Here is a 12,578-nt window from a genome sequence, read left to right as displayed (position 1 = left end):
TGAGCAGCAGGAATGGATGTGGAGATGATGGAAGGGGGAGGTTACTGCTTGGAAGGAGAGTCCCCTTCCATGAAGTGGCTGGCCAACTGCTTTTCTTTAATAAATATAAGGAGCAACTTTTCCATTTCCTCAATTACTTGTGGCCTTTGCTTACTAATTGCTGTCACTCCCTGTGCAACATCAGCTTTCTTTATCACTTCCTTATTTTTCAAAAAGGTCGAAATGGTCGACTTCGCCATGCCATACTGTAAGGCTAGATCAGACACTCGTACACCATTCTCTTATTTCGCAATAATTTCCTTCTTCACCTCGATCGTTGTTCTCACTGTTTTCCTCTTATCCTTCCCCTTATCACTAACTTCCTTGGGGCCTATTATTATCGGCTAAAAAAGACAATAAAACGCACTAAATCACAATAAATTCTCAACACATGTTGTCGGACTGACGATCTCTTTTGAAATGCTACCCGACCAGGCGAGAGTAGCCGAGGTGGCCACTCATCTCACTCGGCCACGCGTTCGGCTGTGTTCGAGCTCCGATTTTTTGTTCGAACACCGCAGTAAAAATTACTCAAATTTTTTGGTCGAACTCCGATTTGTTCAAATTTAGAGTCGTTCGACTATCGAGGTACTGTATCACTGTATAGGAGTAATGGGCTTTCGTTTCATAAATTTCTAAGATTCTTAAATTAACTGACATTATTGTATATTTCTTTAGTAGTGTGAATTTTCTACCCTTCAAAACATTATTCACAGAAATTTATTTTCCAATTTTCCTCGCCTTTGCGTCAGTTGGTCTGATGATTATTTTCCTGCATTTATTCTTTACTGTTTAGTTAATCTTCACAATTATCAAGTCAAAAACTTGACGAGGTATATGATGAAAGTTTTATGGGTCAAAGAATATGCAACCCTGATTTCTTTGGCAACGTTGTTATATAAAAAAAATGATATAAACCAGACTCATTCTTAATACAGTACTTAGGTAAATTTCTACATTATCCTGCGGCTGTTGAAGGTTTGATTGTACTATGTAAGGAATATGTGTATAGAAATATTATAGAAACTTACATATACAGTATTGTACACTTCCAGGTCGATGACATTTTGAATAATCTAAAAGGAGGAGCCAACACGTCCATTACTCGCAGAGCAGCTGGCATGGCCATGATGGTGCAAGCTGCTTGTGGTGCTTCGCCAAGAAATAACAAGACCCTCATAGACACAACAGTCCGGAGGTTGATGGAGATCATCGAAACGGAAGTAAGATTTTGGTTGAGGATTCATATGAAGGGCATATTTCTATATATATTTTGTGTACAGTGTTAAAATGAATGGACCAATTTTGTAAAATGCACATTTTTAGATTAGACTTCATTCTCATGCACATAGTAATTACTGATTACCTTTGTAAATTAGAAAAAGGATTAGCATTGGTGAGACCTCCCCAGCACGTGGATGTTCCTTGTCTCTTCTCTTGGTGTTAACCCTTTTACCCCCAGGCTATTTGGAAATTTCCAACCCTTAACCCCCAGGGGGTTATTTTTTTCCCAGCACATTTTGCAGTATATTTTTTTTAAATTGCTCTAATAGCCTTAATTTTTATCATAGAGGGGTCAGGTTAGTCTCATTCTCTTGGATAATGCCTGAATTTTCTCAAAAAAATATAAAAAATATGAAAAAAAAAAAATTTTATAGCATTTTTTTGCAAGGACATACCAGTACGTCCATGGGGGTAAAGGGGTGGCTTTTGTGAAACATACCAGTACGTCCTTTGGGGGGTAAAAGGGTTAAAATGCACTTCTGACCCCCCACCTTTCTTCTTGATGTTGTTAAGTTATTGTTCATTATTTCATTTGTTCCTATACAAATTTAAACAATTCTTTAATTGAAGGATGAATTCAGCTTAGCAAGAACAGCTGTTAAAAGTGATGTCAGCATAGCTGGAATGTCCATTAATCTTTTAACGTAGTAGTAGTAGTAATTACTGGTAGATTGAGGGTAAGCCCCGCCCCCAGCTCTCCACTCATTTGATTTCGGCCACAAGCTGTACTAACATAACAGCGATCACTTTATTGGTGTCTGATGTGTAACTAGTTAGCAATCTCACCAGCAGAACAGAAGTTCAGGACAATCTGGTCTAGTGGCTGAATGATGAAAACTTCACCAGGGGAGTTCCACTCAATTTTTCACTTCCAGAGATGCTACTGTTCACAGAAATATCCATCCAAGGAGGGGTGGGACGCCTACCAAAGGAGCCAAGCCACCTTACGGGTATAGTCCACAGAAGAAAAACCCATACATATCAACCCACTTGGAATTAGCATTGCTAGTGATGTAAGCTTTTCATCAGAGTTGAAGAGCTACAACATCGCAGTCGTGGCATACATCGATATACGAGGGCCACCATTTTACAGGCTTTTTGATTTGGGAAAGTAGATGTACACCTGAGAAATTTAACAGACCCTATTTGATTTGGCAAAGCAGATGCACACCTGAGAAGTTTTTCCATTCTTCTACTTAGTTTGCCGAATAATCAACAGATCGACCAGGTCCCAGGATAACACTGATGGTTTCCAAGTGGCCACACTCCAAATGGTATTCAGATTTTCTGGTTCTCCTAATCAAAATCAAGATACTGAGAGAACTATCCCTATGGCCCATCCTTTAGAGGTACTACAACTTATGCACTTCATTGTTTAGTAACTACCCAGCATCTCCTCTGCGCTAAAGACTTTTTGTAGGGCATTGCACTGGAGTATCTGGATACCTGCAAATGTCCTCTAGAGCTCTCTTCCATGAGAACCGAGTCATCTGCGATTGAGGTCATAGAGGGAATCCTTCTCTGCTTGAAGCCTCTATCCAATTGATTGCAGATTTCCTAGTCTTCCTTCGTCAAGTGAAACTTCTGTCTGTGGTGAATGGCTAGCACTCAGTCTTAAGACAGTTCTTCAGACTGAAGTGCTTAGACCTTAACTCATCGTGGGAATTGTTTATGCTCGTTGGGAGCTTAGAGCTTTGAGTAGTCCTGCTCTCCCCAGAAGCTCGGGGCCCCTAGAGTGGGATGTCACCGGAGTCCTCAAGTCTTTTGTGTCCCATATTAGCTCCCTGAGATCTGACCCTCAAGACTGTCTTCTTACTAGATTTAACCTCAATGAAGCGATATACAGGCTTCATGGTGTTTCGTATGTCGCAACCTATTTGGAAGGAAGGAAGAAGGCCTCCTCCTTTGTTCCAGAGTTCCAGGCCAAAACCTAAAACCCAACCACCTACGACTACAGGTTTGAGTCCTTCTCCATCTTTTCTCTATAAAAAGCAACACAGGAATCAGGATGATTTGCTTCTCTTTCTTGCGAGGACATTACGGCATCAGAAACTGTTTCTGAGCACTTGGAGGATGAAGATAATTTCCAGTAACAATGTTTTGTTCTCGCTTTGCGAGACTATCAATCATCAGTACCGTGCAACCAGCAAGAGGATGGAGGAACTATCTCATGCTCTAGTTTATGAAGTCATGAAGTCAGGAGTATTGGATCTACAGTATAGCATTCAGGAAAACCTGTGCAAGTCTTAAAATGCTAGATAACCTGCATGACCCACTAACTTTGGGAATATACCCACAACCTTTACCTTTAGACCAGTGGTAGCTAATCAACAAATTTTTGTTGCAAACCTAGCTCCCTCACAGGTCAAGAAACATCTTGTTCAAGATATCAGCTTCGGCACAAGTCTACAATGATAGTCACAGTGACAGGCCTTCCCCGTTCTGGGGAGGGTAGCAATTGTACCGTCATAGCTGGACCAGATTCCAGATGTAGGTAATCTTCATAATCGAGCAACTCCTTTTCAGACAAGTTTTATGAAGACGTATCTCTTCCATCCTCTTAAAAGAGTGGGAAGATGGATTGAATATTTACAAACCCATTTCCTCACAATAGCCATACGTACATCACACGGATATAGGTTCTACCAAGACCGTCTATCCGTCGCCTGGTAGGACCTACCCTAACATCCGAATCATAACTCAAAGCTCTTACTCAGGACCAAGAGCTCTGACAATTTCTGGGAAAGTTAACCACCCAGTTTGTTTTATAAGGGATTTCCTCCTTATTAGGAATGTCTCCTATTTAAAGGGAAATAGTTTATATTTGTATTAGAACAGATCATAAAATTTGAGGAGTAATTTGTATTTTTCTAACTATACAAAGTCCTCTAAGTTATACTTTCCATCTCAACCACCTTGCAAGTCCGAGTCTTTAGTTCAATAGGGAGTGCTGTCGACTGTCAGATAGCCGGGGCTTACCCTCCACCTGCCTGTAACTACCGTCTCATTAAAAGTTTACTGTCCATTGCAGTGAAAGACTGGGGGAAAAATACAATTTACTTTTAAATTTCTGATTTTGTCATCATATCCTAGTGATTTTGTCATCATATCCTAGGAATTATTTATTTTTTTTTTTTTCTTTGTTATGGAGCAAAAAATACTCGGTTATGAAAACTTGATTTTTTATGGATGGTGAGTATGAAAAGTATTGATAAGGCATGTATGAATTGAGTGAATATTTTAACAAGATATCCATTTTTATTCAGCTAAATAGCTAACATTTCACTGTCCCTAATTACTGTGTTTTAAATTGTGTATTTTGCTTTGTGAAGCAGACATGAAGATGTAAAACATCATTATTATTCACAGTACAGCTCCATGCAAGATATTTGCTTTACAGTCATAATGGATCAAATGAGCTTTCTATTCACTTAAAATGTTACAGAATGAAGGATTCTCTTAAGGTTTAAAGGGACGGAATAAATTAAGTGAGATTCTGTATTGTATAGGTATGAAATATTTATATTTGGTAATTTTTTTCAGTATGAAGAACAAAACACGATGGATTACCCGCCTGTATTGGCCCTTCATATTTTGCATTCTTTAGTCTTAAATGCTTCCCTGGCTCACAATCTTGTGCAACACATGCCAAGTATTACCATGACGTGCCTGAAGGCTTTCACCAGCGACTCTTGGGCTTTAAGGTGAGAAATACTATTGTTCTTTAATTTCATGTTTCACCTTAGTTCATGATAAATAGAAAAAATAAAATTACAAATGGAAAGTCTGAAATAAGTCTTTTACATTATCTCTTTATTGTCTTTAATTTATCAACAAAATAGTTCTAGGGTAAAATAAAAGTGTTTTGCTGTTTAAATGATATTTATTTTTAAACATTTCAACTTACATTATCACCTTTTTTACATTTCTTTATTATAGTTATTACTTGAAAAATACTCCACTTTTCAGATTGCCTGTAATTGTAAAAAATATTTAAATATTAAAGAATTCATAAATGTGTATGTACAGTATAAATACATTAGATATGTAATATTAAATTCAGTACCTGGAATTTATCAAAGCTTTTAAAAGTTCATTGTTGTCCCCTTATTGATAGTGACAGCCATGAGCCCCAAATATAAGTTAAAACTTTCTACAATGATCTGTGTATTGCACACCACCCACACTTGGCTAACGTTTAAACAATTGACTCCCGTGAGCACAAGGATTCCTTCATTTTCCATATTGTTCCTTTACAAATGCAAACCTTCGTTCTTTACGTAGGAGAGTTGACTAAGCTATTACCCTCATTTTTTATTTGGCTATGGTTGAGTTCAGACATTCTCGTCTCCCAGAATACTTGCTGAATTTACCCTTATCTGTTTTAGATGTGCAAGTTCTGAGGAACTACAAGCATGTGGGTTTGTCCCGGCATATCGGGCTGCTCTTTGAGTACCTTTACGTCAGCGAAGGAGATGGATCCTGCACACAGACAACATTCTTGTAAGGAGACTTTTCATTGCATATTGTGTCAAGAGTGGCCATCCTCCCTGTGGGAGCAGTACAATAGGAGTAGGAAGATGAATTATGAAAAGAGAGTCTTCACCTTTGGGGTTATTCTCAACCCAAAAAAATCCTTACCACTTCCTTCTACGGCTAGTACGTTCCCACCTGCCTCTTCCCGTTTGGCTTCCTCCAAGGGCTAACCAGAAAAGAGCAATGTTCATTTAACCTCAAGACAATATTCTGGTCAGGAAGACCCCATTGCTTCACCTCCCCCAAGGCAGTCTAGCTCCTTAAAGGCTCTTCATTAGTTGTGGCATTCCTTGGGGTTGTCTTGTGCCCCCTCCCCCAAAGGAACAGCTTTTAGATGCTAGGGGCACATACCTGCCTCTACAGGGGGTTGGACTTGACTTTTCCCCATCGGCATGCCTCGCAACCAACTAGCACACTAGCTCAGTTCCCCTTACCCTCAGCTCGTGAGAGATTCGCACCTGAATCAAAGAGCTTTTGAATGCCGTCACTCGGGCAACGACTGATCCCATGAGAACATGATCATCAGAAACATTACTATGACTCATTGGTATCCCGGTGTCGGGGTCTCCTGGGAGCTCTGGTGTTCCCTCGGATCCAAGGCATAGAAGGACAGATACCACCTTTTGTGTTCTAACTCTTCCTCCATTCCTTATCATGTCTTCTTCCGTACCAGTGTCAACTCCACCTCGTAAATCACCAGTTCACATGTCTGAAATAGAAATCTAGATGCAAAGTTTGACCATGCAAAGCTTAATCCCTTTTGGGAAAAACTTGGGGTTATCCCAGTAAAAGTGACAAAGAAACAAAAGAGACAAGGGAAGGTTATGCCTCCTCCATGAAACGCACTTCATATAAGGTTGAGCAGCGGATTGAGAACTCTAAGCGAGATCTCATTTGTTGACAAATATCGACTATCATCAATCGGAAGGATTTGAATACTTTTCCAAAGAACTGGGCATCAAAAATAGAAGATGATCATGTTTTGCAGAAGATTCAAAATGCAGTGGCCACCTTTTCTCTTCCTTCAACACAGGACTCCCCTCACAGCCTCTATCACATGGTGGAGGTACATGTTGATAACCCAGACCCAACCCAGGTTCCTACAGGTGTGAGCTTGGAGCTGGAAGATTCTCTAGATCAGGATTTAGATAACAACGAAGGCATATTGGCTCTGCTATGTACCCCTAAAGCTCCAGCTGCTGAACAAGGAGAGTCAGATTATACATTTATTGCAAGTCTTGTCCTGTATTAGAAATCATTAAAGTGGACTCTAAGAACCCATGTACTCCTCCCCCAAAGGGGAGAGAGACAGTTTTAAAATCTGTTCTGCCATGCTCCACAATATAGTAAAACTGCTAGAGTTACCATGGTCAAAGATGGTGTTAGGGTTTATTAATAAGTGATTTTGCAAACCTCGGGCAAAAAATTCTCCCCTAGGGGAAGCAATGCATCTCAATTACTGCCTCCACCTTTTGTAAGGCAAATAAAGTACAGTACTTTAACATTCTCAATGACAATCCATCTCTTCTGGCATTAAATCCAGCAGTGTTGGCCTTGACTATTAAGGGCATGATGGTGAAGAACTTGGTGGCATAGGGAGTGACTTTTTTTTTTGCGGCAGATACAGCCTTGTTGATGATGCAAGCCTCTTCATGGATAGATTACTGGTAGGGCTCCATTGGATATTAGACACGTAGATAAACGAAAGGGGTTTAATAACGCTATGCTTTCTGGGTCCAGAGCTGTGGAGTTCTTGACTCATAACACAGCCAACCAGTATCCTAACTGGATCTTGAAAAGGCAGGATGGTGTCATTTCAAAGTTCCAGAGGCAGATGCCAAAGAGGGAAGCTCAGATACCAAAGAAGGAAGCTGTCTTTGCAACTCATCAGATACCTGTTCATTTCTGTTCAATAAAGAGGATGTCGACGCAGTTGCAGAACGATGGAAGAAGCAAGTCATGACTCCCTTCTCCACAAGGCAGTAACATGTCTTCCCCCACAGCACCCAAAACGTCACTTTGCAGACAGGCAACCAAGATGTCAAAGAAGTCTTCTTGGCAGTTCAATGTCTTTTAATGTTGCACAACCCTTTCACAGTAAAGAGGCACTTGGAAGTTGAGGGAAAGCTGGAAAATGTGGAGGTTGGAGACCCGTCACAGACCTCTCACCCTTGAGAAGATTTATTCAGCAGATGCCTTTCAGATGGCGACTGCAAAAACAACCAGACCTGAGGTCTTCTCGATCATACTTCCAGATCCCAATCCATCCATTAACAAGGAAGTATTTAAGAGTTCACATTAGTTTCAGCCTGGGTCCACACCAACAGCATTAATCTGCTTCATAATCTAGACAACTGGTTGATTCTAACAGACTCGGTGGAGAACCTTCTCTTTCACCGAGATACTCTTCCAACTTTGTCTTGACCTGGTTTCAAGAAGTTCTCTTTACAGGTATCTCAGAACCTGGTACTGTATATCTGAGAATGCAGATACACTCACAACTAGGCAGTGTTTCAATCACAAAACAGAATCCAAAGATTTAAGGAAGTGGGTCATCCCTTTTTAATGCAAGGCTCACTGCAAGCTCGCCTTTAGCCATTCTGCTGGAGCACATGACATCCTTGGATCATCTAATCCCCAACATGTGCCTTCACATTTGGTCACTTCACCTTCGGTGGCAGCTTCTGGTTTCAAAGCAAGAACCTTCTGGGATAAGAGCCAAAGAGAGACTTGTGTTGGTGGATACTAGATACCAACCTTCTCAAAGGGGAGGTCTCCTTTCTCCTATCCCGGACCTTATGCTCTTCACAGATACATCAAAAGAGGGTGGGGGGCTCATCTGTTATAGCACATGGCCTCCAGGTTATGGTCCGATTCCAATTGGAAGTGCCACATAAATATCCTGGAATTGAGAGCAGCACTTCCAACAACTCCTTTCAAGTAACTCTGTATTGTTGATGAATGATATGACGGTGGTGGCATGCCTAAACAAGCAATGTGGTACTTTTACACGGCAGCTATGCCATCTAGCTGTCAAGATTCTGCATGGACAGAAGAGAATTCGGTTTCTTTAACCCAGTTGATTCGTGGCAAGAATAATATTCTGGCAGACAATGTGGGCAGGAAGACTCGGGTAGTTGGTTCCGAGTGGTCTTTAACTACTTGGATAACCAATGAAGTCCTGACTTTGAGGTGTTTGCAGATAGTGGATCTGTTTGCTCTTTCTTTCAACTGGAAACTTCCAGCATACTGTCCTCCAGTACCAGACCCACAGGCCGCCTTCCAACACCTTTGGGACAATATAGATGATGAGACTCTTCAACAAAGTGAGATCATCCTACAACCTATCAATGACTGATAGCACTGTTGTGGCAACAAGCAGAATGGTATCCAGACTTACTGCTTCTGCTGTCAGAGGTTCCGAGGGGACTACCGCCTTTATACAACCTCCTTCGGCAGCCTCATGCCAATAATTTCCACAAGACATTCGTATCCCTATGACTTTACGCTTTGAGGTTGTCCAGCACCTCTTGGAGAGGATTTTTGCACCCAGGGGCAAAGCAGATGTTTGGACAACTCGGGGTGATCTTCCATCACCATCTATCAGGTGAACTGAGCAATCTTTTGTGGTTGGTGTCGTGGAAGGGGTCTCTCAGCTCGAGGGGAACCACTTTATCAGAGTTTTTGTTATACCTTTGGAAGGAAGAAAAACTTAGTTCAGTCTTGGTAGTGAAAGGCTAATGCTCAGCCTTAAGCCTAGTCTTTAGACTGAAAGGGGTTAATATTTTCCCCACGATGGAGTAAGCTCATACAGTTTAGAGCAAATAGCCGATCTTCTTTCAGTCGGAAGGGAGACCACCTCTGTGGAACATAATTAAGGTGCAGTACTGCATTCCCTAAATGAACCGTTGAGCCGAATGTCGATTCATAACTTGAGTCTTAAAAATGGTTTTCCTCTTAGCCTCTGCTATTCAAGGAGAGGGGGTAAGTGGCACTCTGCTTCATCCCCAAGTTTCTTGCCAAGACTGAATCCGGGTGTAGCGTACCTTAGGTTTGGGCCCTACTAGATTTCAAATCTTCGGGTAACTGACGATTCTGATAAATCTACTATGTTCAATGAGAGCATTTAGGTGCTATTTCAAGCGCACAAAAAGAGCTCGCCCACAGACCAAGCTTCAGCTTGGCAGTACGGGCAGAATAAAAAGAAGGATTACGAAGAACACTGTCTCCTCTTGAATTCAGCAGGAGTGCAAATCTTAAAGAAACCAGGATCAGCAAGTCATCAGGATACCTCTTTAGACTTACCCCATTCAAGTGGACCAAAGCTGAAAGCAGAGCAAATACTTTGGGGAGAAATGAACAATTTTAAGCAGACCATATAGTAATTGCTGTCTCCATGCTGAATCTAGTTTGATGATCAAACTTGTTCAATGACCAGAGGTTGATGGCTGGTCTTCCATCTCCCGGTTATCTTCTCAACTGTAAAATCCCAGAGAACTTATCCAAACAACTCAAGAGTGCATTCTTCCCCATCTCTTCTTTTCATTGATTTTGGAGGACAACTCTGGAATGCTATTAGAGTGCAAGTGAGAGGAGGTCGAAGATTTTCAAAGGCTTATGCTCAATGTTGCAGGCTGTTCTGGCATGACAGGCATCCCCCACTCACAACAGCCAGAGGAGTTGATTGTCAATTTCAAGTGTCCCTTTCCTACCTCTATTCCCCTCCTGAAATAGCTAGGTTGGGCACGATAAAGTGAAGCACTGTCAAAGCCTTTCTTAGAAAAAGCACCAACTGGAGAAAGTGACCTAGCTTTGGAAGCAGTCCCCTTTGTAAGGCCTGGACCTGTGAAGGTAACAGCACAATATATGAGGAAGTTATGGGTAGCCTTCCTCCACTTTCTTATCATTGCCTGTATGTTCTCTTGAGGGAAAAAGTACCAGAACTTGTCTGGGGAATTTGGAAACAACCTGATCCCTCCTCTTCAGGTCTATTGGTTATAGCTGCTTCCATATTGGACAGAAACAACTCTCTGTACTTGGCAGTCTCAGAATTTAAACAACCTGAGTGGGGGTGAAGTAGGTGACCATCAGATCACTGTTTGATCAGGAGTGAGAATGAACTGGGAGCATACCTTAAAGAGGGTGCAATCAAAGCTGGGCTTTCTTTCCGGAAACAGAAACTTTGTTTGCCATTCACACCACCAAAATCTTGATGAATTATGGCGTACTTTAGTTTGTGGTACAGTGACAAGCGCAGGACTGGGTGGCAAACAAGCATATCATTTACAGACCAATCAACAGATTAACAGAAAGTGAAGACCTTGTCACCAATCACAGGTGTGAGCAGACATTGGTCCTTGTAGGAGTGCCGACAGAAAACCTGAGTGGTTGTTATTGCAGGGTGTGCGTGGATTGGCCATCCAGGGAAAGAACATGTGATCTCATTCCCTACTGTGGGAGCATCTCCAGCAACCCAGGAGTTACAAGGTAACTTTACAATGTGACCAATCACAGACACAGAATTGCATTCCAGGTCTCGCCTTAGAAGGGGTTTCCTCACTAAAAGGGGAGGAGACAGCTGCTTTCATCCTGACAGACCGTGTGTGTATGGTCTGGTCGATCACTCTTCCAGGACTAGAAGGGGTTTCCTCACTAAAAGGGGAGGAGACTGCTGCTTTCATCCTGACAGACCGTGTGTGTATGGTCTGGTCGATCACTCTTCCAGGACTAGAAGGGGTTTCCTCACTAAAAGGGGAGGAGACAGCTGCTTTCATCCTGACAGACCGAGTGTGTATGGTCTGGTCGATCATTCTTCCAGGACTAATTCAGTGATTTCCTCTTCTCCTTAAAGTAGCAGCATCTTTAGAAGCTAACAAAGGAGGAGTGCACAAATTTCTCGTTTTTAATATGTTATTTTCCTTAGTAAAATAAATTTTTGAATATACTTACCCGATGATCATGTAGCTGCAACTCTGTTGCCCGACAGAAAAAACCTACGGTCGGGATACGCCAGCGATCGCTATACAGGTGGGGGTGTACAACAACAGCGCCATCTGTCGAGTAGGTACTCAGGTACTTCTTGTCAACAAGAACCAATTTTCTCCTCGGTTCACTGGGTCTCTATGGGGAGGAAGGGAGGGTCCTTAAATTCATGATCATCGGGTAAGTATATTCAAAAATTTATTTTACTAAGAAAAATAACATTTTTCAATATTAATCTTACCCGATGATCATGTAGCTGATTCACACCCAGGGGGGTGGGTGGAGACCAGCATACATGTTAACATTGGAAGCTAAGTATCCCGTATTTCATTTTAGCAGTTATTCAAAATAACAAACATAAAATAAATACGTACCTGGTAAGGAAGTCGACTTGAACCATTACTCTGCCTTTTTAAGTACGTCTTCCTTACTGAGCCTCGCGATCCTCTTAGGATGCTGAGCGACTCCTAGGTGCTGAAGTATGAAGGGCTGTAACCCATACTAAAGGACCTCATCACAACCTCTAATCTAGGCGCTTCTCAAGAAAGAATTTGACCACCCGCCAAATCAACCAGGATGCGAAAGGCTTCTTAGCCTTCCGTACAACCCAAAAACAACAATAAAAAGCATTTCAAGAGAAAGATTAAAAAAGGTTATGGGATTATGGGAATGTAGTGGTTGAGCCCTCACCTACTACTGCACTCGCTGCTACGAATGGTCCCAGAGTGTAGCAGTTC

At 41.7% G+C, this 12,578-nt stretch overlaps 1 protein-coding gene and 1 long non-coding RNA gene across 3 annotated transcripts in view; one reads left to right on the top strand and one right to left on the bottom strand.

Annotated features, from left to right (window-relative positions):
* The window catches only part of LOC137625335 (tRNA (32-2'-O)-methyltransferase regulator THADA-like), a 50,940-nt gene that overhangs the window by 29,579 nt on the left and 8,783 nt on the right, over positions 1–12,578 (top strand). The window contains exons 14-15 of the mRNA XM_068356178.1: positions 1,095–1,262; positions 4,867–5,027. Of these exons, the coding sequence (XP_068212279.1) occupies positions 1,095–1,262; positions 4,867–5,027 (329 nt within the window). The remainder of the gene's footprint in view (positions 1–1,094; positions 1,263–4,866; positions 5,028–12,578) is intronic.
* Positions 5,244–12,578, bottom strand: part of LOC137625336 (uncharacterized) — a 37,275-nt gene continuing 29,940 nt past the window's right edge. For both annotated transcript variants that reach the window (XR_011040838.1, XR_011040840.1), the window contains exon 4: positions 5,244–5,297. This is a non-coding gene — a long non-coding RNA (uncharacterized lncRNA). The remainder of the gene's footprint in view (positions 5,298–12,578) is intronic.

Source organism: Palaemon carinicauda, chromosome 32 (assembly GCF_036898095.1).
Source record: "Palaemon carinicauda isolate YSFRI2023 chromosome 32, ASM3689809v2, whole genome shotgun sequence".
NCBI classification, from domain to species: Eukaryota; Metazoa; Arthropoda; class Malacostraca; order Decapoda; family Palaemonidae; genus Palaemon; species Palaemon carinicauda.
Note: the sequence above shows the minus strand (reverse complement) of the source record. Positions and strands in the feature narration are given on the sequence as shown.